A 25,377-nucleotide genomic window follows, 5' to 3' on the forward strand; every position below is an offset into this window, starting at 1 on the left:
TCAAAAAAAACCCTTCATCTTAAGAATTCACTATTTAAATTCAACTATATTGTTCACTAGAAAAGAAATAATCTTTCTAAGATTTCCTTCTTGAAATACAGAAATTGCATTGCATATTACACTTTATGTTCTGTTTTTACACCTGAAAGGAATCTCTTTCCCACTGACCTGTAGAGGCCGGACTCTGAATAATATCTGACAGATTATATCCTCCAGAGCTGTCAGATCGTTTTCTTGGCTTCTTTTTTGCCTTAGTTTTTGCTTTTTTGAAAAGGGCTTCCCTGATAGGAAGAAAAAAAAACCCCACAGAATGCATTAAAGCCAAAGCTTCAGAACTACCCATGCCAATGTCACCTTTCTCAGTCAGCAGCAGCAGTTATACTTCAAGCAGTAATACCTCACAGCTGGCATTAGCTGCCTGATCCTGCTCTGCTTATGCAGTGGCACAACCATTTCATAAATGATTTTGGGGGAAAAGAAGAATCCAGGAGGAAAAGAAAAAAACTCTTTCCAATCTAGATCTAGCCTCTGGACTATTATACTGCACACAGATTTCTGCTGAGACAGTGAAAGATACAGCTGCTGCACGGGCTGGCACTGCCACCTAGGTCAGATTAAACCTGCTACATATCACAGCAACTGACATATAGCAAATTGAAGACAATTCTCCACTTTTTTCTCTCTTGCTTTCTCCTAAATTATTGAAGCTCAATAAATGTCACAATTGGTCTCCTTTTTCCCCAACATAACTGTGATTGTGAGAATATTAATAATAATCTGCCACTGTGATAATACTAATTTTATAATAAAGCAGGTACAGGGTGATATTACCTAAATGTTATGCGTTCCTGTATATGCTATTAGGAAGAGTGAAATCAAATAAAAGGCATCTTTCATTTTAACAAAACTACTACAGATTCAGAATTACATGAAATGCAGCTACTGTGCACTATTTCAAAGTTTCTTTAAGCAGCTTTTTGTTAAGTAATTATATAACTACTTAATCACTCCTGCAGCACTACCTTACAGTACTTGTGGTGTCTATTTTTTAATCCATGGACTATCCAACTCCCTAGAAGCTACCACGCAGCCTTGAAAAACACTGAAAGGCTTGAAGTCAAATACAAAATAGCCTCTCAGTTTCCTTGATCTAGTTCTTACCTACACTAGTTTATTTAGTGCAACTTTTCCTGACACAAGCGCTCAGAACAGTACACAATACTGCAGGTGAGGTTTTTTCTGCAGGCAGACATTTTATCCCACTATTTGGAAGCCTGTTACCAAGCCATCCTATCATACTACAAAGCTCTGTATTTCACTTGACAAGTCCGTTAATATCGAGAGATTTACACTATCACAATTTTTCAAACAGATCTATACTACATACAAGTCTGTTTTTTCTCTCTTGATCTCTCCTAATTCAGTAAAGTACAATGAACTGTGAATGGTCTCACACATATACAGATACTCTCACCACAATGCACAACCCCCACATATCGCTGTGAATGCTCATTTTGCAACCTTTACTCACACACCACTTATAAACTGAAAGTGCTCTGCTGCAGTCTTGCAGCATTTCCAGAGACTTAAGGAAACTGAGAATGGTCTTTGAAATCTCATTTCTTAATCTTTCAATTCTGAACTTGTCAGGCACCAATGCAAATGGGGATTAATACCACACACAGTTCATCTAGTTAAAAATATTGATGAAAAACAGATACTTACTGAGAATTTTGTTCTGTATTCATTTCTTCCCTTAAAAAGACGAAATTCTCTCCATCTTCAGGCTCAAAAGAACTTATGTCAGGTCCATCTGGATACGGTGTAATTACTCTCCTGACCATAGCTGGAATCTGTAGTTGTAAAAGTTGTTACATTAAGTTTCACTGAAGTTGTATGCTAGCAAATGTATGTAAGAGGGCCAAAACCGTTGATAATTTAAAACACTTTAATAACTTTAATAACTACTTAATTTAAAAGACACAACACTGTTGCAGCAGTAGCTAATGAATAATGAAATATGAACTCCTTGAGAGTGACAACTTTATCTTTTGAGCCAGATGTCCCACTTCAGCCTGTCACCTACAGACTTCTGCAGGTACATATTTATCACATCTATTCTCATTTTACACCTAATCAGCTTACACTCAAGTTGTACAACTTACCATTTTCCTGTAATAAACAGAAAGATCCTTCACAACTTCATCACTTAAGACATCCAGAGTCCTAAAAAAAAATTATCTTTAAATACCACATTAATCTTAGCAGCTTATAAAAAAATCACATTAATGAAAAAATTCAGATTAACATTTTGGATGAATTTCTCCTACAGGTATTATCACCTATTCATAATGGTCAGAGTCTAAAGGAAGACACTGAACACAAAATAAAAACTCATCAATGCCTTTGTTGTAGGGCAGGATTAAACACTTAACCTTCCCACCTACCTTTACCTAAGGTCACAGCCAAAACAGACCTATATTGTTGAGCTAACAAGAACTGGTTGTTGCTTTACCTATTTCTGCATACTGTCCTCCTGACATGTATCTAAATACTCCACATCTGTGTAAATGCTCCATAACTCAAACACAACACACAACATAGACATTTATGCCAATAAACAATAATACAGCAACAAACTTGACTCAACAGAACTGTCTTGTCCATGTGAACAGTTCTCCTTGCAGAAAGCTGTCAGAACTTAGTTCTGTCTCAGGTTTCTCAAATTAAAAGTCTTTCTATCCAATACTAACATTTTCAGATTTTCATCCAAATGTAGATACTCTTAGTCGTAGTAAGAATATTACATGTAGGCTTAAGAGGAAACAAGTCTGAATTCCAAGCAATATTTAAGGCAACAATACTAGATTTTTACTCTTCTCTCCAAAATCAAAGGTTAGAATGTTTATATTTTATAGAGAGGTGAAGAGGGAAATTGCTAATATGAATTAGCATATTAATAATATTAATTAATATGAACTCCTGTGTCTGAGATGCAAGTGAAGCCGCTGTGTGACGTGGCAACGAAATGTTGCCATTCTGAACTGTTTCAGATCTCTAAGAACTTCTGTAAGTGAAAAGAAATCTGACAAAAAGGACAGAGAGAACTCACAATCAAGATTTTTTTTGGCTGGGTTTTTTGGTGTTTTTCTTAAGGTTTTGCTAGAAAAGAACTTCAATCAGTGCTGATAAGGTTTGCTCTGAGAAGATGATATGTACTTAGGAAACAACTTGACAGCCTATCCAAAAGCATCAAGAGAAGGAAGGCCAGAGCACACCTTCAGCTTCTCAGAACTTTAGAACCACTGTGGAAAGCAAGGATAATAAACTTATTAGTTCAGCTCTCACTGAAGACATTAAAGCAAAAAGACTACCAGAGGGCAGGCCCATCCTTTGGAAAATGAAGAAGCTACTTAATACACCTACTTAAATCAAATATGTATTGTTAACACCCATGTTTAAAAAAAACCCCACACAAACAAACAATCCTAAAACAAACAAAAAATCCTCACAAGAATCCCCATCCCCCCACAAAAGAACCTCCAGATGAAGGGAAAAGAAAAGCCTGACAGTAGTTTTATGCACCTTCAAAAACATTTTTAAAACGCTGAAAAAGACTAGACCTAATGTTAAAGCCCACTGAATTCCAGAGAGGCTCTTCATGCCAGACTCTAACATACGATTTTGTACTACAGAACTGGTACAGTATGTACAGAGAGTTATCTAGCTTCTCTCTCCCTAACTGACAAAAATGATCCTACCTTTAAACTAGAAGCGTTCAGCTGCATTTTAACATTAAACTGTCCATATTAGTTATTCCAATCCTTTTACATTTTTGGGATATTTAAATTTTACAAGTAATACATGAACACATTTGCATTCCTGCTTACCTTGCTTCAAGCAAAGCTGCCATATTGAGTCCTATGAACTGCAAGCAGGACAATTTGAGCTGTTCAGCATTATACATTGCTGAGAACTCCAACAGCTCAGCAGCATTCTTTAAGGTCACTGCAGAAACAAAACACAACAAACTAAATTAGACAATTTGCTCTAGTATCAAACAGCTGTTTTAAGACTTACTGTGCAGTATGAACTAGTTATTGAAACGGATCTTATACTACCCCATTCCTAGAAAAAATGCTAATACTCCAATGGCCATAAACTAAAGAAGCTCCATGTAACTTTGTAGCAGCTTGTATGCAATGGCTACTTCACAGAACTAAAAAGCCCGGCCTACAAACAGATCAGTTTCAAAATATTAAAACCCAGCAGTCCAAAACAAAAAGGAAAAAGTAAGGTAAAAATAGCAAGTTTCAAAAATAGCATAAACAGATGTTAAACTTCCAAATGTTCCAATTTAGTACAGAGAAAGAAAAAATAAGGAGAGTGAAAGAAGAGAGAGGGAACACTAAATACAAGGACAGAAATAGAAACAGAATTCCTTTTATCATATTTTAAAGAAAAGAAATTTCAATTCAATGAAATGAAGATTTCATTTGGATTAGGTTTTTTTTTGGTTTTTGGTTTTTTACTTTTTTAATTAAAGAGCATGAGATGAAGATGATGCATAAGGAATGGAAGATCCTGCTAGAATATTGCTCGGACTAAAGCAGCAATTATTAGCAGACATGCAATGAACATCAAAATGTAATTACCTGAAAGGAAGATACACAAATTCTTTGCTGCAAAAGGCAAGAAAATCTAAATATACCATTTTTTGTTCTCTAACCCTTTACAGTACAATGTGGAAGGACTCACATTTTTCTGCAATGGCTACTTCACAGATTTCTTTGAGTCTGGATATAAGAAGCTGGTCTGCTACCACAAGAACATTACATATGAATTCCACATTTTGGGAATCTGGAAAACAAAGCATCATATAAACACTGGGGGCAAAGCAAAAGCAACTATAAAACAGACAGCTTCAATGAGATTTTACCAAAGCACAAACATAATGGCTTCACAAATTTTGATGGGATTTTCACAGCACAAGAAATATCTTAGCAGAGCACCACCAGTCTACTTTTTGAAGCAAGAGAAGGAGGGAAAAGGAAAACTGCAGTTTGACAAACAAAAGAAAAGGTAAAACAAGGCCTGGGGTACTGATATCCCCTCAAACTCCAAAGAAAGAGTCAAGAATTTTGATTTTTTTAAATGTAACTCCAACACAAGCATATTAAGTTTTGAATTTCTATTTTAAAAATACAAAAATTGCAAGAGCTACAGTTGAAAATATAGTAATGGCACCTTTTATGGCAAGAGCTTCATCTGTATACAAGTAATCCACAATTATCTGTAGTATGTCAGAATGGATGGGCATTTCCAGAGCTGAACAGTTAGCCTAAAAGGCAGAAGTATTTAAAGAAAAAAAAAAAAAGAAGAAATAGAAAGAGTAAGAGACTGACTACTTTGAATAGAACACAAAATTAAGACAGTACCTATATTAAGAAAATAACTCAGATTAAAGGTCCCATTTTCAAAGTTAATTACTTAAGCATTTATACAAAATCTGTCCAAGTTTCTCAATCAAGAATTGATTGTAGCAAAGCAATTAAAATCTGTTCAAACTTCTGAGTAAATACCCATGAAACAGTTTCATGTTTGATCACTTTGATCATCTACTCTAACAATCCTCCTTCACTATATTACTTTACCAACAATTGCCTAAAGGTAGAACTACAGGAACTCTCTGAACTGCTTTCCTTTCAAGGTCAAAAGAGCTAATGAAACCCCGAGTTCCCAAATAATAATAATACTGAAGTAGTCACTACTGTTAATACCTCTGAAAACAAGGTCCTCATCAAGCCCTCCATTTGAAGAACCATCCTAACCATTAAGATAAAGATTTCCTAAGAGCAAACATTCGCCACTAAACCATGCAACTGTCACCATTTGTCTTTATGCAACACCATTGCTTAACAACTTTGGTTTACTTCAGGTGGTACCCAAGTAAAGCTTCATACTAAAACATTTACTTTGCTTTAGAACACGCTACTGGTACTGACATATTTTCCTTCTAAATGTTAAAAATCTCTTACAGACATTAAGGTTTTTATATAACATCTACAGCCCTTGCTTCATAAAATATTTACTTATTAGGTTGATTTAGGTTTACTTAGAAAATAATAGGCAACTTATGAACCAAATACTACTGATATACAAAATCATGATACAAATGGACACTCAACACTTAAAAAAACCCCCTTAAATCCCTAATCTGTCTCACAGTGTTGCAAATATGTTTCCTCAGGGATGACTCAGGAAAAGGCAGCACAGTAACCTGGAGGACAGGTGAAGTTCTGTTTCACAGCAGAACAGAACAGCCAGTACTTCACTTAAGTACTTAACATTCTGAATGTACTGCCAGTAAGCTAAGAAATTTGAGGAACTCCTGCGCACTGCTTTAGTTTTCAGTCTCAGAAAAATGCTTCTCCACTTAGACCATTCCTCTCTTTCCATAAACATTATCAATAGTGCTCAGCTAGTTAAACAGAGACATTTGATGAAATTACAATGTCCAGGAACAACCAGGGCATTGACACACAGCTGCCAAATAAGAACCAAGACAAATTAAAGACCTACACCTTTTGAAACAGCAGTTGGTGACTAAGCAGAATAGTCCCTGATATCCTCTATTTCATTTAACAGCGAAAGTCAGATGGAGTTCCACACACTGACCCTCGATACTCTTCTCTCCTGCATTCAGTACATATGACAAGCTATTCCAAACTGCATACTATATAAATTGTACAATCTTTTACTGAAAGAGAATGAAAATTCATCCGAAGCAGCATCCCATAAGAACAGTCTAGTCAGTATTTTTTATAAATCCATGAACTAGCTCAAACTAAACCGCTAAAACAAAAGCAGTAATTTCTTTCAATATACAGTATTACATTTACTACTCTCATTTAATACACAATCTCAATAGTACAAATACAGCTTAATCAAAAACGTGGCTTGTGAGGTTTTTTTCCCTGCAAATAGAATCAAAGAATCCAATCCTTTCTTTTCCCTAGCATTTAGGATATGTTATTATAGGAAAAACTGAAAAGCTATCACTTATTTGATGCAAAAAAAATGTACCATCACACATGGTTTTGGCAAACTTACCTCAATCCATGAGCTGCTTAACATGCTGTGAAAATAATCTGTAAAGAAAGGCATTTCAGTTCAAGATGCAATAAAATGACAGTTAAAAAAGGCAATGTAACTTATGTTATATAAAGATATAAAAATACACACACATACCAAGTCTTGCACAAAGTACACACTTATGACACGGGAATTCCTTTCCATCTAAAGATTTCAGGGTCACATCGCAGAGGTATGAACTAGAAGATATTTAATAGCATCAGAACTGTGACTATTCAGAGGATTTACAACTATTACGAGCTGTAAACTCTACAATTAGGATTCATCCTTTGAAATAACTCACACCTGAACTTTAGTAATACCACAGGACATGAACCCAAAAGAACAGGCAAAAGACTTTCCAGGGAGAATTTCGTTGTCCAAAGTTAAGCTTCAAAAATTCCATCTGAAATACTTCCTTCAAAACTCAGTCAATTACTGTTTCAAAAATGCTATGATTAAATAAATGAATTGTGGCTAATTTTAGCCAATCTTAAATGGTCTATGTTAAGTTACCTATTTCTTCAATATCAGGAGGTACCATAGGCCTTGATGATGCACTTTAAGAATGAACCCAAATTCTGTGAAACCAGCTACTGTCATGCAATGTTGCTTTTTCATATAGACAAGACTGTTCAGGACTTCAGGTATAAGTAACTCGAGCACATCAATGAAATTAAAAAACAAACACCACTTTGCTAAAAGCAAATTAGAAAGCACACTATGCATTTGCTTATGTCCAATCCATGTAGTCTTATTGTTACAGAAAGCAGATTTACAGAAGTCAAATTGCTTTTGACTGGATTACCCATAACATTTCTCCAAGCATTAGCATTCTATGACACAGTTAATCCACAGAACACATTAAGGTACAGTAAAAAGAAACAAGGATATACCACATAATCTATCCCAAATTACTGATTTACAGAACAAGTCTATAAATATCAACAAAGAACTTCCAAACTTGAGTTACTATGATAGAGACAATTGGATACCAGAAGTTAAAATGCTTAAAGTAGTAAGAAGTAAAGAAGTAAAACCAGAAGTTGGATCAACCTTAGCCCTTACTTAACATGTAAAGAGATGACGTAAGAGGAAGATGGTGGGGTAGGGAAAGTTGATTTTAAAAAATTACCATTTCTTCTGATTTAACTTTGGTTTGTTCCCATTCTTCTTGTTGACAACATTAATTTTTCCATTTTCTAACCTGACTCCATCCAACCTGAAAATTATTAAATTATTAACATTAGTAATAAGCAATACAATTAGTATCCAGTTCAAACCATTAAGAAGAGTTTCACAAAGTAACAGCACTTCAGTGGGCTCATATTGTGAATATGAAAACAAATCATCATACAAAAATAGAAGCCAGTTGTTACTTGAAAAGTCTTCAAAGCAGGTACAAAATGCAACTGACATTCTTTCCTCATCTTAGATACATATTTATTATCTTAGATGAAACCTATACTGTATAGTTAATGCCAAAGTTCAATACTAGAGAGTCAAAAACCAGGATGTTAAATACATATCGTTACCACTCAATAAACTGAGCAAAGACAGTGGCTGGGGAGAGATGTGAATTTCAGCACAGGCTTTTTTAGTATCCTAATTCATCAAGGAGGCTTGTGAATGGCATAGTAACGACACAGGGGTGCTGCTGGTGGATTACAAAGTAATACACCTTTAGAGCAAAGTACTTTACCACGGAAACGTTACTTAGAAACTCAGTTTTAGCAGCAGCCTAACATCTTGGATGTGTATGCAAGAAGTACAGTAAGAAAACTGCCCTAAAAAAGCTCATATCTCTCCTTGGAAGGGACAAATGCAGGGAAAAAAAACCAAACAAACTGATTAATGCAGTTCTACAGAGACATTTGGTCTCAATTCCATTTGTTTCAGTACATAACATAAAAAATGCATCACTTGAGCAAGAATTCAAATTTGCTTTGTGGTGTTTTATACTAAACACATTTGCTGTTTCATGAAAAAAACTGCTAGACTACAGAACACAGTATAGAAATTATGCAGTCCAAAATTCAGTTAGATGAGCTGTCTCTAACATAACCAGTACTGACGTTTTATGACACTCTTTGTGGAAGTCAGATGATTTATACCAGATACCAGATCCCACAGAGCTCATGTCTTGGAGGATACTGTCATGGTTTAACTCATCTGGCTAAAGACCACACAGTCCCTCAGTCACTCTGTCCTCACCATCCACCAGTGGGATGGGGGAGAAAATTGGGAAAAAAAATAGTAAAATTTGTGGGTTGAGATAGACAGTTTTAATAGGGCATAAAAAGACTGGAAAATATTAATAATGCTAACAGAATGAGCAGACACAAAACAAGTGATGCCCAAATAGTGATGGAGTAGCTCACCACCCACCAACCTGAAACTCTGATATATACTGGAAATAAGCCCAGTCAGTTCCTCAGGAGCATCCCCTCATCATCTCCCCCTAGTTTCTATTCTAACACCAGTGTCTTAATTTCCACTATTGTCATAACTAAAGTTAGGTCAGCTTACACAAAAAAACTCCACGGAGAGCTCGTAAAAATAGAAATGCATTTTCTTTCACCTACCTTCCACTTAAATTGCTGAGCCCAAACTTCTTTGCTGCACTTTGCAACATTTTAATGAGGTTAGCTTCATCACCAGCTTTGACTTTTTTAGATTTGCTCTTCTGTTTTTCATTTATAACTTGCACTTGATTATTTCTGTAAATCTCAAATGCAGACTTTCCATTGACATTTTCATCAAAGCTCATTTTGCTGAGATTAGAAATTAAAGTATCTTGATATTCATCTGATTTTTCTTTATATGAGATTTTTGGCTTATAACCATGAGTCAAAAGATCACAAGTATCAGTGTATATGAACTGCAGAAGGTATGCAAACAGATCTGGATGGACCTTCTCAATTACATAGAGATCACATCCAACAGCATCTTCATCTTTACGGTAGATATCTGGAGTGTCTAGCTGGTTGTCACTGGAAAGAAAGAGCTTCCTGAAGAAGTCAGAGCGTACAGCCAAGATGTATTTGTGCACAGGGTACATTCTTGTGCCAATCTGAAAAGTCACATCATGGATGCTGTCCATTTCATCTGTTTCATCTAACAGTTTGCCAAAATCCATTCCAAAACTTGATAGTGACACACTTGGAATTTCATAGAGACTAAAACAAAATTAAATCCATAATCAAACACTATTTAAAACCTTCATCACATTTTACGCAGTATGTTTAGTGAAGAGAACAATGATATTTTCATTTGGTTTGTTTCTTACATTGTTGCAGTGCTCAACATTTCTTGTCCTGTTCTTTACAAAAATAACTAATATTATGGTATTTAGGCAATTAAACTATGTAAATATGACCTCTCTAGCTTCAGCATATTTACAGTATATAGTATATTGCCTTTATACTGTACCAGTATTATCAGAACTATCTTATCTTCATCTCATTTTTCCAACATGAAAACACAGAAATGCTTGTTGTACTTCATATTACAAACTAAAGCAATAAGGGAAAAAAGCTAATGTTCAGCTGTTTATCACAAATGTTGGAAACTATAATGAAAGCATAAGAAACATGGTCCAGTATTCTATTTAGTTATTTTAATTTATACATTTCTTTCCAAACAAACAAAAATTCACTTGTCACTTTTATTTAAAATTTGATTATTGGTGATTACTGAAGGGGTGAATTTCTACAGTATTTAGAACTCAGAGTGTGTTAGGAAATAAATGGCAAATGCTTGCCTTGAACACTTCAGATAAAACATCAATACTGTCTATTATTATGCAAATACATAAGCTTAGTAATTATGTTGAAGTTAGCTAAAGGCCTAACAAAATACTATTCTCTAGCTGTATGGATAACTGTATTTACTGGGACTTCTGTATGAGCCAAAAAACGGTCTGGAACAGAATTATTCAATCGCAATTGCACACAAAAAAAAGGAAAAATTACAGCTGTAGTTATCTTAAATATACCTGGTTTTAGGATCTGACTGTAATACAGCAAAATTGCAGCCACTAGGATCAGTGGCAATACTGACAGCTCGGTGGACAAAAGTCAGCTTCTGAAGTCGAATTCTTTCATACACACTGGTTGTATCATGTTCACAAGACACATCACATGAAGGATGCTGAAGGCTTGATACAGGTTCTATTTAAAAAGAAGAAAGTGAATACACATCACAGAAAGATCCTGCTAATTAAAACACAACTAATACAAAAAAAGGGCAAGACTATGACTTCTGTATGTCCATTAATAGAGTAATTGAATAAGGCTAAACCTTATAAGAATATACAGGAGGAGAGCTGACAGTTTCACTTAAAATCTTGTCCTGTACGAGACAGGTATGTTCCTTGCAGAAAAACAAACCATCAGGACCTACTTTCAGTAATATGAGCCAAGTTAATAAGGTGGAAGTTGCTTTGGACCCTGAACTGTGCCCAGATAAGTGACTGGGAAACAGAGACTTAGCAGTGCGAGCAAGTATATGCTCCTTCTCTTGCTCAATACCAATTCTCTTCAGACTCATCATCTAATATGCAACAAGTTCATTACACTAGACCATTGTGCTACTATTGTTCTTCAGAAGTACTTTTCTTCCCAGAAATCTCCACCTAAAGGTAAACTGAAGGCTGCAAAGTCAATCTTAGTATAACTGAGGAAAGAGTCCAGTAGCAGTCAATGCTAAAAACTGTCAGTCACAGAGGAAAGAACAAACTTGCCACGTAATACTGTGAGAGATTGTAGAGATTCAATTAAACTTTTTTACTAGTTTAAAGTACTTAAAAACCACTAAGAAATCACGGCTAACCTTTCTTTTCTGAGTTTTTTTTCCCTTCCTCCAGCCATTTCCCTGTAAAGGCTTCACCATCATGTGTGACAAACATTATTTCATTCCCATTCAAGGCAACATCAGACATGAACACTTGCCGGCCATACACCCAACGACACTGCTTCATGGAATTGTTAGATGACTTCCAACAAAACACCTATAATATCAAATTTTTAAAGAAAGGGAAAATCTTCATGTCATTTAAAAGCAGTTACATATTACACATTACTTTTTTTAAACATGAGAACATGCCATCTCAAAACTGCATATAAAAGGAGAAAGACATTCTTCAAAATTTTAGGATGAAGTGTTATTAGCATCTATTACAGAGAATCCACAAGTAAAACAGGGAAAATCTATCATGATATCAAGATCCATTTGCTCATGAAGAACATCTGAAAAGCTTCTCCAAATACTGAAATATCTTCACAGCAGATATGTATAGGACAAGTTTTACTGACATTTCGACAAAGAAAGTAAAAGGTGTCAAGTCAAGAAACAAGTTTTATCTAGTTCCTAAATAACAGATTTGTCCAACTGGTTTGCTTATAAATCAGACAAAATTCAAAGCTAGCACACTGGAAATTTAAATCATTTCCTGTTAATTGTTTGACAAAAATCTCAAATTTCTCTGTACCAGTCTAGGTTTGGAATGGAGATCATGACCAAACACAAACTTCAAAACCCTTAGGAATATGAAGCACTGCATGCACAGCAAGACCCCAACATGTGTACTAGTCATAATCTCATAAGACCATATCAAAACATAATTCAGCCAAATACAAGGAAAGAAAAGGAAATAACCACATTGCTCTGTATTTTGATATACAAGCACCTTTTTCAACACACTTTAAGAACGCATTTCAGCAGGAAAAGCTTCTTTGTAAACACCACTAGATGGCAGTGAAGGTTGAGATCTCAGTGAGTAGATCGAAAAAAGGTATTTAGTAGGGTCCTGTAAACCCGCACTTAAAAAAAGAGCAAGGGAAAAAAAACATATTCACCATGGCATGCCAATTCTAACACAAAAAAGCAACCACACTTAAATACTAAACGATTCATCAGGTTTAGGTGCAACTTTTTGACAATAAAACAGACGTTTTATCCACCAAAAGCCATGTTTCAGCCAAGGCTCTAAAACTTCAAGTCCAGCGACTACTTTGAAAGGTGTAAAGGTGCCTGGCATAAGTGGGATGAATAGAGGGGAAAAGAAAAAAAAAAACAAACCACCAACAAAAAGAACCTAAACCATGTACACTATATAATCACTAATGTATATGTAAAAACAAAGTTTACACCTTCACTGAAAAGCCATTAAAAGTCCACAGATTTAAAAATAAACTACTGTACAATACTTTTGTAATCCTCCCATGGCCTTAATATAAAAAAAATCACCAGCAGCTCTACAGAAACAAATTGACTGGGGAACAATAAAAGGAGCTTTTTCAAATGTATTAATGGCAATAGGCAGTGTAAGAGTTATCATCAGCCCATTATGGGGTGAGGATGGTCACCTCACAAAGGGGGACACAGAAAAAGCACAGGTGTTTAACACATTCTTTGCCTCTGTCTTCAAAAACGGGGTCTCAGTGCCCCAAGCTGGAGATCCATGACTTTGAGAATGATCCACTCCCAGTCAACTCTGATCTGCTGCTCCAAATGGATCCCTACAAAGCTATGGGGCCTGGTGGGAATCATCTGAGAATCCTCAAAGAGCTGGCTGATGTCATCCCAAAGCCTCCCTTCATGATTTTTGAGCAGTCCTGGAAATCCAGAGAGGTCCCAGCTACTGATTAACATTGTCCCAGTTTTCAAGAAGGACAAGAAAAGAGAACCCCTGTCAGTCTAACTTCAGAGAAAAGAGAACAGTCCTGTCAGTCTAACTTCAGTGCCTGGTAAAGTTGTGAAGAAGATTATTCTGGGAGGTGTTGAAAAACACCTCCCAGTGACAGCACAGTCATTGGCCACAGCTTCATGAGGGGAAAGTCCTGCTTATCAAACCTGTTTCCTTTGATGACAAGGTAACCCACCTAGCTGACCAAGGGAAGCCAGTTGATGCAATTTGTTTGGATTTCAGCACAGCATTTGATACTGTTTCTCACAGGATCCTTCTGGACAAAATGTCCAGCATACAGCTGGATAAACACATCATGGGATGGGTGAGCAACTGGTCCACAAGCTGGACACAGAGGGTGATATAGATTGGGGTGACATCAGACTGGTGACCTGTCATTTACTGGGGTTGTTCCACAGTGCTCCTCAGCCCTGTTCTCCTCAACATCTTCATAAATGACTTGGAGATAGGACTGGAAGAGATACCGAGCAAGTTCACAGATGATACAAAACTGGGAGGAGCTGCTGACTTCCTCCAGTGCAGGGAGGCACTGCAGAGACCTTGACAAATGGAAGGCTGGGCAACCACCAACCACATGGAGTTCAACAAGGGAAAGTGCTGGATACTACACCTGGAACAGGCCAACCCTGGATGTATGGATAGACTGGGTAATGAGATGCTGGAAAGCAGCACCTGGAGTCCTGTTCAATGGCACGTTGGATATGAAACAGCAGTGACCTGGCAGCCAGGATGGCCAACCCTGTCCTGGGGGGCATCAGGCACAGCATCACCAGCTGGGCAAGGGAGGGGATTGTCCTGCTCTGCTCTGCACTGGGGCAGCCTCACCTCGAGTGCTGGGGGCAGTTTTGGGCACCACAATGTAAGAAGACATTAAACTATTCCAGAGTGTCCAAAGGAGGGCAACAAAGATGGTGAAGGGCCTTGAGAGGAAGCTGTGTGAGGAGCAGCTGAGGGTGCTGGGTCTGTTCAGCCTGGAGGAGACTGAGGGGAGACCTCACTGCAGTTACAACTTCCTCGTGGGGGGACAAGAAAGGGCAGGCACTGATCTCTTCTCTGTGATGACCAGTGACAGGACCTGAGGGAATGGCCTGAAGTTGTGTCAGGGCAGCTTAACTGAAAAAAGATTCTTCACCCAGAGGGTGGTTGGGCACTGGAACAGGCTCCCCAGGGAAGGGGTCACAGCACCAACTGTGACAGAGTTCAAGAAGCATTTGGACAATGCTCTCAGGCACCTGGTGTGACTCTTGGGGATGGTTCTGTTTAGGGCCAGGAGCTAGACCTGGTGATCCTTGTGGGTCCCTTCCAACTCAGCAAATTCTTTGATTCTGTGAAATTCATTATTTTCTATGCATGATTTTGTCCTGTCTTACTTTTAAAGTTTGATTAATCACTATGCAGCCTGCTATATAATTATAATTATGACAACTTACCCTTCCAGCTTCATCAAGGGCCAGAATGCAAGTCTTTTGACCCCCATTTTCTTTAAGATGCTGGGTATCTACTTTATATTCCAAATATCCCCCACTGACAAGAACTTTTTTAAGGTTCAGCTGTCTGAAAGAACACAAAAAGTTAGATTAGTATCTCCCTATTGTGTACTTAATGTTGGTTCTACGACAGTTACCTTTTTCGACAGTTACCTTTTTCGTTTACACAAGCAGTAAAAAAGTAAAGTTGAGGCAATGACACTGAAAAATTATTTAGTTTCATCCTACTGGTACTATTAACATAGTTGCTAATATTACAGCAGACTGTAACTTTTGTTTAAGTATATCACATTGTATTTCTGTAAGTTTTTCAAAAAATTCTATGGCTGACAATCAGTAGATGATGTAGCTTTGATTTCATCATTAACAAAAATTTATTCAGCTGTTTGTATTAAAACATCTATCCTATCCCAGCAGGTCATTTCTCAGGGGTTTGTTAGGTCTTGGTTATTAGCTGATCAAAATCATAGTCATTATCTTTTCTCAATTGCTTAGCATAAGAGCAGAAGACACGGCATTAAGATTCTACAAGTGTCAACACCTTCACTTACAGCCATGTAGAAATTAAGTATAAGGTAATCATTAAGCTATAATATACCAATAAATACTGTTAGAATTTGAAAAACTAGGGGGGAGTTATGTGGGCAAAATCAAATCTAAAAAAGTCTATTCTAATCTGCCATTGCAAACGAAGTAAAAGATAACAGGATTAAATATTTTCCTAAATTCATGAGTCAAGAATCTAGCTTCTTCAACAGGTTTTACATCCTGGTTTTAGCATATGGACCACATGATTTTACGATATCCTCCTTGTAACCTAAATTACTCTTTATAATATTCTGTATCTACACATTAATTAGCAAATTCAGGCCCAAAATAACTGATTCAAAATCATAACAACATAAATAAACAGAATAGCATATCTTCAATGTCTCTACCAAGATGCACTTAGACAAATTCAAGGTAACAGAAGAAAAAAAAAAATCAGTTTCAATGTTTTTAAACTTATGGCACAAAATATTTCCTCCTAATGTGTTTTTTAAAATATCTTTGGTAAACATCAAGTGGCACCTTAGCCTCCTGTAAAATAAAAAACCCAAAAAATGACGAAAACCAAAAATGATAGTCCTAGTTCATATGAAAGAACTACAAATGGGGAAAACACAGGGCACCACTGTATTTTCTGTACTTTACAAACAAAAATCTTTAAAACAGCTTGCAAGTATACAACTACAGTGAAATCTTCCCCTATTGTTCTTCATGACAAATTAGAAAAGTAACACATACTTGGAAGCTATCTTTTTGCACTGATAGTCTGCAAGTAAATAAATATCTCCTCTTTCAGAAACACATACTGTAGCGCCATCACTTGCAGAGACCAGGGAAACAGAGATGTCTTTATGGTGTAGAGCAGAGACTTGGCGAGGTGAAGTTACACATTTTTCTCCATTAGGATCCAGCAGATAACCTAGAAAATACAATACACTCAAAAAATTATTTGTCATTCCACACATTATGCACTTAAAGGATACTTTATGACACTACTTTGAAGAACTTTTAAATTCCTGAAGATTTTTTTAGGTAGTTGGATAATTTGTCTTCAAAATATTTAGACAGGTGATACCCACCACACCTACTTGTTAGTTCACTACAAACACCTGAAAACCAAGACCTGATACATAAAAATGAAGTAAGGCATATTCAATAGGGAAGCTATTCAATGCGGTGGTACTGCTTTGATTCCCAGAAAAAGAGTATTTATTTCATCAAACGAAAATTCATGACAGTAGAAATACCATAACACTGGCATAAACTACAGATTATTTCGGACACTGAAATACAAAAAATAAGCTTGTCAAAAAAATTACTGCAACTGCAGGTAAGCAGGAAGGCAGCAGTTACATGAAACCGAAAAGGCTGGAGCTGTAATGCAAGATCTCTGAAAACATTAAAAAAATAAAATAAAAACAGGTCATTACTGCTCTGTTGCAACAAGAAACCTTACATCAGGAATCTCATACAAGGCATAATCCTGTTTTGTGTGCAGGGCACTTATGCCTGCACCACAGAGCAGAGCAGGGTACAGATACCAAGAAACAAGCAGCAGAGCTGCCTCCACAGCAACCCTACCACAGGACAGTGAAGGGCTATGCTCACACATCTTATGGGGGCAAGGTTTACCATCACAGGTCTACCATGGTGCCCAGCTGACACAGACAATATCACTCAAGATTCAATTACTGTCTCTCTATGGTACTGCACTGGGCCACATGCTAGCCAGAATAATCCCAACAACATAAACAACCATAAAAAAAGCTTATATGATGGGTGCTTATAAAAAAAAGGCAAAAACAAAGAAGAAGATACTCATTAGTAAGGTATTTCTCTGACAAAGACAAGTTTTTTCACATACCTTTGACACCTTAACATAGAAACACGAAACTACCAGTGAGGCCAGAGCTGATGCAGATTAAGTACCAGAGATAGCTAATAGTTTAGTTTGCCCATAGACCCAAAACTGCAAAAATGCAAATCCAAATCAATATAGCAATACCTGTTTATTTAAAAAGATAAAAGCAATTAAAAAGCCCCATTCATACAAAAAATCAAGTTCACTGGTTGGTAATATATTTTTAAAAGTTTCTTTCTTGACTTCAGAATAAGACAAAGTTAACTAAAGATTCTGGTAATGCTATTGCTGAAAAAAATCTAAATATAGACAAGTATTTCACTTTAAAAAGTTAGCATGGAAAAAGTTATCAGTAGCATGTTTACAGTGCTTGATGAAAGAAGGACATAGGCAGGAGACCTGAAGGCTAGTTTATAATTTATTAAAGGCAGTGCCAGCCAGATTGCTGGAAGGAGACAAGCTTGCTTTGGAGTAATTTCCAACACAGCAACATTCCATTTCCTCAAAATCTCCAGTAGCAGGACCATACAAGATACATGGAAGGTAAAAGTTAAAAAGAGTTCAAAGGAGAGCTAAATCTGACAAGCTCCTGTCATCTCAACATGTGAAAGTAACTGGTAGGAATGAAAAATATTCTTTGAAAGAAGTGTGAAGGGATGATGTCATGAGATTGGTTAAAAAAAAAAACAAGAGAGAGAGAGAAAAAAGCTTCACCCAAGCTTCTGTTCTCAGAAGCAGATAACAGGTTAAGCATAAACAACATCTTTCAATGGCTGGGTTTTACTTTCAGAATGCTTCTACCTTACCTAGTTGGCCGCCATTCAGCCCCATGGTATACACTGCTTCCTTAGTCCATAGCACAGTATGGAATCTGCCTGCAGCCACTCCAATCACCATTCTACCTTTCAGGTTTTTTGCCTGAACCTAAGCACAAATCCAAAGTACATCTTAATATTAAGCAGCAACAGGTGAATTTCACATGTACAAACTTCTGACAACAACTCCTTAAGTCATCAAGAACAAAGCACTAATATCAATCCACATACAATCTAATAAGTCAGGTTATTTCAAAAGTTTGTCAAGTGTGGTACTACTGCACTAATGACAAAAAGAACTAAACTTTTTGTAATATCTAATCAGAACTGGAATCCAGCCTCCTCAGGCTGTCTTCATATATAAAGATGTTGAACAAGACTGAACAGGACATGTATAGCACAGCCACAGAAGACTCAGGTGCTGCAAATGTCAGCTAGAACTTTAAACTTGCAAGTCCTAATGGCCTAAACACACTGCAGAACACCACACTACTAATTCCACACTTCACATTTAACTGAAATTTTCCACATTAAGATGATAAAATCATAGCAAATACTGTGGATATAGAGCTGTCATTACACTACTGAAGAACATATGGTACCCCAATACACTATCCTGTTGCATTTTGGCCAATCATTGTTTTTTTACTTTCACAACACTAATAGTGCCATGTTGCTCTACTTCAGATGAGGTTAAAGCTCCTTTACTTACAAGGAAAAAAAATAATTTAGACACTAGGCATAGAAATATAGTTAAGCTGCTGATGCCCATACCCCCTCTTTCCTGGCACTATTCTTCCCAAAGCACTTCCAGCAAAGGATGTAATGATCAAACCCTGAGAGCCATCATCCAATGATTCAAAAGGAGGTAAGAGCATAATTCTTAAGTGATACATACCTATTAATACTTCAGCGACAAAACAATTTGGGGAAGATGGAAGAAAAGGGTTTTGGCAGCTGTACCTTGTGTATACTTCACACTACAAATTTTGGTGTTGTTCAAGTTACAAACTAAGACATTTATCAGAACACAGTTATGATCTGAGATGTCTGATAACACAGAATCAAGATTTATCTCAATTTGCTGTTCTGAAAAAGTTTAGGGGTTATTTTTATAATCTTCACATTTTACTTTCTGTTAAGAAAAACCAAAACAGCAACACCAAACAATTAAGCTTTGACTGATGCTATTTTTACCTGTCTTGGAACACTGCAATTAGAAGGAGGAGGAAGAATACCCAATTGATGGAAAGTATTCAAACCAAATGTGAAAACATATCCATCTTCTGTTAGAACAACAGTATGATCCTTAGCTGCAGCTATCTGGGAGCACTGATGACCAGTTAAGCCTTCCACAAGTCTTGGAACCTGAATCAGGAAAAAAAAAAGTTGATATAAAAGCATACTGTGTTGTTATTAACCAATGGTCATTATGAAACTAAAGTTACACCAACAGAAAGCCATAACCAAATACAGAAATAAAGATTAAATGCATTTGAACACACAACACACTCATTAACATAAGAACCACATCCAGTGCAGAAAGATGAATTACTTTCATTTTAAATGCTATCAGGGAAATGTCCTTTTCTATCACGGGAGATGAATTTTAAACCACCTGTTCTGAAATTAGATTGGAAACTACATCTTCAGGACAGCTGAACAAATATTAACTATCACATGGTATTTTTAGTACCACGAACACTAAAGCAATCTCCCTCCGACACAAGATAATCCTAACAAAATTTCACAGAATAAGGAAGCGGTTCTGTATCTTTGAGTCTTCACACACTCTAACATGACTTCTCCTTTATTCAACCACGTAATATCACAATTTTGAAAAGCAATTTGAAAAAAAAATCCTAATTTAACAGAATTACTTTCTTTAAAAAAAGTAAGAAAATTTGAGCTCCAGTCTCCACTACAGCATTCAGCAACAGAATATCAAGTTTTACCAGATACTCAATATTAGAAATTTTTAAAAATTACTGTGCTGCAAGATAAATGCACACTGTGAGGTAGGATAAGATGCTTAATTCTAAGAATAGTATTGTCATCTTATCTTAGTCTTCTCAAATTTTAGTTTTGTGCATTGCAACAATGTACTATTCAAATGAAAATGACCTTTCACTTAAGTTGCATAAGTCTAGTAAAAAGCATCTACCATCCCTCTTCCTGCCACTACAGCTTCCCAGCACTGTACTGCTGTTTCTCTGCCAAAAAAAAACCCAGCCAAAAAACATTTGCTTCCACTTATCTAGCATCAGCTGGCCTTTAAATCAACTCAGCCATAACACAAGTCTGACCACAGCATCTAGCTATCTGAAGTTAAACTATAATTAAAGGTACATTCTCCTACTCTCTGCCACCTCACTATTAGCACTGGAGAACTTTTTCTGTTACTTGGTGGGAAGCAAGGTGTTTGATTTAAAACTAATGGCAAACTCATTTTGAAAGTACACTGTCAGAAACTCTAATTCCCTTTTTAGACTTGCTGCTAGAAATAAAAGAAACATCATACTAGACTACAAGAAGTAATACAAGACAGCATACCAAGCATGTTTGCTCATCACCATGACCCAAGCGCCCTCCTTGTCCATGTCCACATGTATACACTTGGCCTTTGTGGGAAAGGAACACAGAGTGGAATTTGCAGAGTACCACCTGAAAAAAGAGCAAAAAGTGGATGGGAAGAGACAACATAGGACAGATTAATTTTTCTGGATTATCTGAAAACACCTGCCATAAGTATTTTGTGAAGAACTTCTGCTTTTAAGATATAGTAATGAAAATACAAGTAAGATAGTGGTATTAAATCATAGGACACATAAAATACTTGCTTTAAACATATTATGTACTGCCTTAAGCTACTTGAAGAGATCAACAGTTTCAGTTTATTAAAATAAGATCAAGCATGGCCCCATAGGCTAACAGAAACTCAAAAGACTGAGTTCTAAGGTCCATGATGCTGCCTCAGAAATGCCAAAGAAAACATGTTAAGACTGCAGCACAGATTGTCTGCCCTGAATGTTTGCTCAAGTTGTACTTTAAACTTTCAAATATTCTCATACTGAAGTCACAAGAAGTTATTAGAGACGTGTGCTTAACAGCATATACTGCTTTGAATACGAGATGAATTTTAATTCAACATGTACCAAGCACATTCATTATTCTACTTCAGTCAAAATGTGACTGGAGTCACACAGGAAGTCAGCAGCTCAAAACAGTTACAGAATTATCAGGCTTCTGAATGTATTTAATGATATACAAGCCATATATCCAAAGTATATTGTATAAAAAATCCCTGTTCTCCCCACAAAACAGAGAATCACAATTTCAGTAATGGTGATTGGGGGTGCAGGGAGGTAAGGAGGTGGGCAGAAACAGGAAAGCTCCAAGAACTGTTTCTCCATGGAAATCTTCAACACTTGATAACTCCTTGGTTACTTTTTCCCCCTTACACACCCCTCACCACAAAACGTGCCTATGTAATGCATTAGGAATACCTGTTTAATATACACGCCATTCCGAGGAAAAAGGTCCACCAATTCAGGATGATGTCTACCCTGCTGACCACCATGACCCAAAGTAAAATTTATATTGTTTCCCCAGGTGTAGACTTCAGTGGGATCTGTAATGAAAAAGATCCTCTCTGAAGCTTGCAAATTTATCAGTATTGTGCACATTGACTTCAAAAAACAACAACTGCTATTTCTATCTAAAATTCAAGAGGACATTTTTGAATTTCCTAAAACTGAACTTTAAAAACATTTAATATTATAAGTAAGATACCACGACAAAAGTAAGACACGACAAAATATTCTAATAATATTGTACAGATGATCAACACTAGCATCAGGCATCTCACAATTCATGAACTCCCAATCAAAACCAGAAAATATTGCATACACTGGTACATACATTAATACATGGTTGAAACAGATCTCATTGCAAAATACAAATTGACTATTTTATTTCTTACCAGTTTTCTTGAACACCACATGGATAGGCCTATCTTTCATCACAAGATCCAGGGCTGATAAGCCTTCTTTATCCTGAACATACAGACTAACACCGTGCTGAAAGAGGAGAGGAGAAGAACTGAAGTTAATTTTAACTGCACAACTTGATGTGAACCAGGTAAACCTTTAAGGGGCAAAACATATCTTTAACTGAAGTTTAATACTGATAAAAGAAAATCTTCAGATTCAAGTAAACTGTAAGCAAATCTAAAATAAACTAACAACATTGTAAATCTGTTCTGCCATGTATACATCTTGTTGCTATATTAAAATGGATTTTATTGTCTCAACACTGACTACAGTAATAAACTGTAACCAGCAAAACACAAAGGGAACAGATGTGAAGATAAAGCACTGACATCTAGGAATGGCAAATATTCACCGAAAATTAATTTACCAGCTTCAAACAACGCATTTTCTTAAACTGGCATTCTACAGAATCTGTTTTGACGAGCTAGACAAGTGACAAAATAAAAAAAAAAACAACCTACTATTACTTTAAAAACAAGCAAGGAACAGAGTTTCACAGTTGCTGAGAAAAGGCAAGAGGACACAAACAGACAGGAAAGAGAGCATTAGGGAAGTTTCAGGGGCACAAAGCATGTATAGGTCATTCTTTCAGAACTTAGAGAGACACAGACAATCTCTGTAAATACCATTTTCTCAATACAAAAGAGTGCTGCTACAGCAGCATTGATCTTAGGAACGAAGTCAAGTGCCATCAATCACTTCCCAAAAGGGAAAAACTCCAGATGTCCTCAAACAGAACCTAATGGCCAACTCAGCTGTACCTGTGTACCTGAGGTCATGGCTAATACAAAAGATACCTTAGAAAACCTCACACTTAAGAGGTACACATGAAATACAACTTTATTTGGAAAAACATTCCCCAGAAGAACAACAGCATATGTTCTCCAAATTATAAAGATGACCCTAGTGCAACAGGGCTGGGATTAATTCACCATATAACACAAAAGACTGACCTATTTTTATGACTTAACAGACAGCTGGGTATTCTTTATTAACGGAAGTTGTTTAAAATATTCTCAAGCAGACAGAGGTTGCAGGGATATTCACATGGTCAGAATTTGTGAAAACAAACTCCAATTATGAGTGGTAAATCTTGTCATTAGATACAGTCTGAGAATAAGCCAAGAACACCTCCAGCCCACAGCAGAAGTCTGTCATCCACACTAGTTTAGGAACCCAGGGGTTGATTCTGGAGCTAGTACTGTTTAACATCTTGACTAACAACCTGGATGATAGGCTGGAGTGCTGCTCCCTCAGCAAAGGTGATGACAGGAGACCAGGAGGAGTGGCTGATAAGTCAGAGGGTTGTGCTGACATTCAAAGGGACTTTGACAAGCTAGAGCAACAGGCTGAGAGGAACCACATAAAGTTCAACAAAGGGAAATGCAAATCCTGGCCCTGGGGAGGAACAACTTGGTGAACTGGTACAGCTGGAGGCTGAATGACTAGAAACCACCTTAGTAGAAAAGGACTTAGGGACTCTTGTAGACCACCAGATGACCACAAGCCGGCAAGCTCAGAGTTAAGAATGGTGAAAGCATCCAGGGCTGCAGGTGGGAATGTTGCCAGCAAGCATTACTCAGCACTGGCAAGCCACAGCTGGAGTGCTGGCTTCAGGTCTGGACTCCCAGACAGATAAGGACATACAGGAGCAAGCTCAGCGAAAGACCATGAAGATAATGACTGGGGCATCTGACATTGAAAGAGAAGCTGAGAGAGCTGGGATGCTTAGCTTTGAGAAGGTTTGGGATGGGGGAGGGGGACAGCATGCCTTATCGTACATAATAAATACCTAATTGGAGGCGAGAGGTAGGGATGACAGTGATATCCAGTGACAGAAATAGTGGCAATGGGCACAAACTAACATATAAGAAATCCTGTTTAAATCTAAAACACATTTTTACTGCACTGATTGTAAAACATTGGAACAGAGATATCTGAGGCTCTGCTCAAAATCCAATCAGACATAGTCCTGGGCAATCTGCTCTTGCTGACCTTGCCTGAGCATGGGGGCTAGACGAGGCAATCTTCAGAGATCTCCTTCTATCTCACCTATTTCATAATTCTGTTCTATAATCAGTTTCTGTTGTTGCCATAATACCCTAAGAACACATCCTTTTTACAACACAGTACAGCAGACAGACTTCAGTTAAGGAACTAGAAGAGAGAGCACCCTCCATGAACTCTTTTGTTCTGCTTCTTAAAAGAGTATCAGCAGAGCTGGCCAGCAAAAAAAAATCTCATTCACTTATGTAACTGACAGAAAAGTAAAAGACATTGGGGAAAAGCTGTACAGGCCTTCTGTAAGCAAATATCAAAGATACAGATATACACACATGCACTAGAGGACTGAATACTTTTTCATATGTCACATACACAGTTTCCAGTTTTCTAGAGAACAGAATCATATGCACAATGCTCGTATAAACATCTACTTTTTTCAAGTTTAATGAAAACTTCCCCACTCTGTAAGGGGACAGCACACGAAATAAATATTTACCAGTTATCAGACAGACCCTACCAGATCCACCATCTTTCTGTTTAAAGTCTTGTACACAAAGCAGACAGTTATGGCTACAAATAGCTAGTCACTGTAATTTTAAAAGACTGCATTCAAAACAGAACATTCACTGCCTTAAAAGGTTTGTTTTTAAACAACCCTGAACCAGAAATATTTCATTTTCTCACATGGTTAAAGAGACTCTGAACATCTCAAACAAACATCTCTTCTCTTTGCTGTACTTGCAAAAGGAGGAACAGAAGGAAGATT

At 36.9% G+C, this 25,377-nt stretch overlaps 1 protein-coding gene across 2 annotated transcripts in view; it reads right to left on the reverse strand.

The window, feature by feature from the left end:
• Positions 1-25,377, reverse strand: part of IBTK (inhibitor of Bruton tyrosine kinase) — a 53,445-nt gene that overhangs the window by 19,022 nt on the left and 9,046 nt on the right. For both annotated transcript variants that reach the window (XM_038131765.1, XM_038131764.1), the window contains exons 3-21: positions 22,538-22,634; positions 22,062-22,186; positions 21,109-21,219; positions 19,753-19,923; positions 18,547-18,664; positions 16,618-16,798; positions 15,274-15,397; positions 11,968-12,145; positions 11,132-11,306; positions 9,720-10,313; positions 8,270-8,356; positions 7,252-7,334; positions 7,114-7,151; positions 5,248-5,341; positions 4,759-4,860; positions 3,891-4,008; positions 2,166-2,226; positions 1,726-1,853; positions 169-281 (exon numbers count right to left, since the gene is read on the reverse strand). In XM_038131765.1, the coding sequence (XP_037987693.1) occupies positions 169-281; positions 1,726-1,853; positions 2,166-2,226; positions 3,891-4,008; positions 4,759-4,860; positions 5,248-5,341; positions 7,114-7,151; positions 7,252-7,334; positions 8,270-8,356; positions 9,720-10,313; positions 11,132-11,306; positions 11,968-12,145; positions 15,274-15,397; positions 16,618-16,798; positions 18,547-18,664; positions 19,753-19,923; positions 21,109-21,219; positions 22,062-22,186; positions 22,538-22,634 (2,698 nt within the window). The remainder of the gene's footprint in view (positions 1-168; positions 282-1,725; positions 1,854-2,165; positions 2,227-3,890; positions 4,009-4,758; positions 4,861-5,247; positions 5,342-7,113; positions 7,152-7,251; positions 7,335-8,269; positions 8,357-9,719; positions 10,314-11,131; positions 11,307-11,967; positions 12,146-15,273; positions 15,398-16,617; positions 16,799-18,546; positions 18,665-19,752; positions 19,924-21,108; positions 21,220-22,061; positions 22,187-22,537; positions 22,635-25,377) is intronic.

This window comes from Motacilla alba, chromosome 3 (genome assembly GCF_015832195.1).
Source record: "Motacilla alba alba isolate MOTALB_02 chromosome 3, Motacilla_alba_V1.0_pri, whole genome shotgun sequence".
NCBI lineage: Eukaryota > Metazoa > Chordata > Aves > Passeriformes > Motacillidae > Motacilla > Motacilla alba.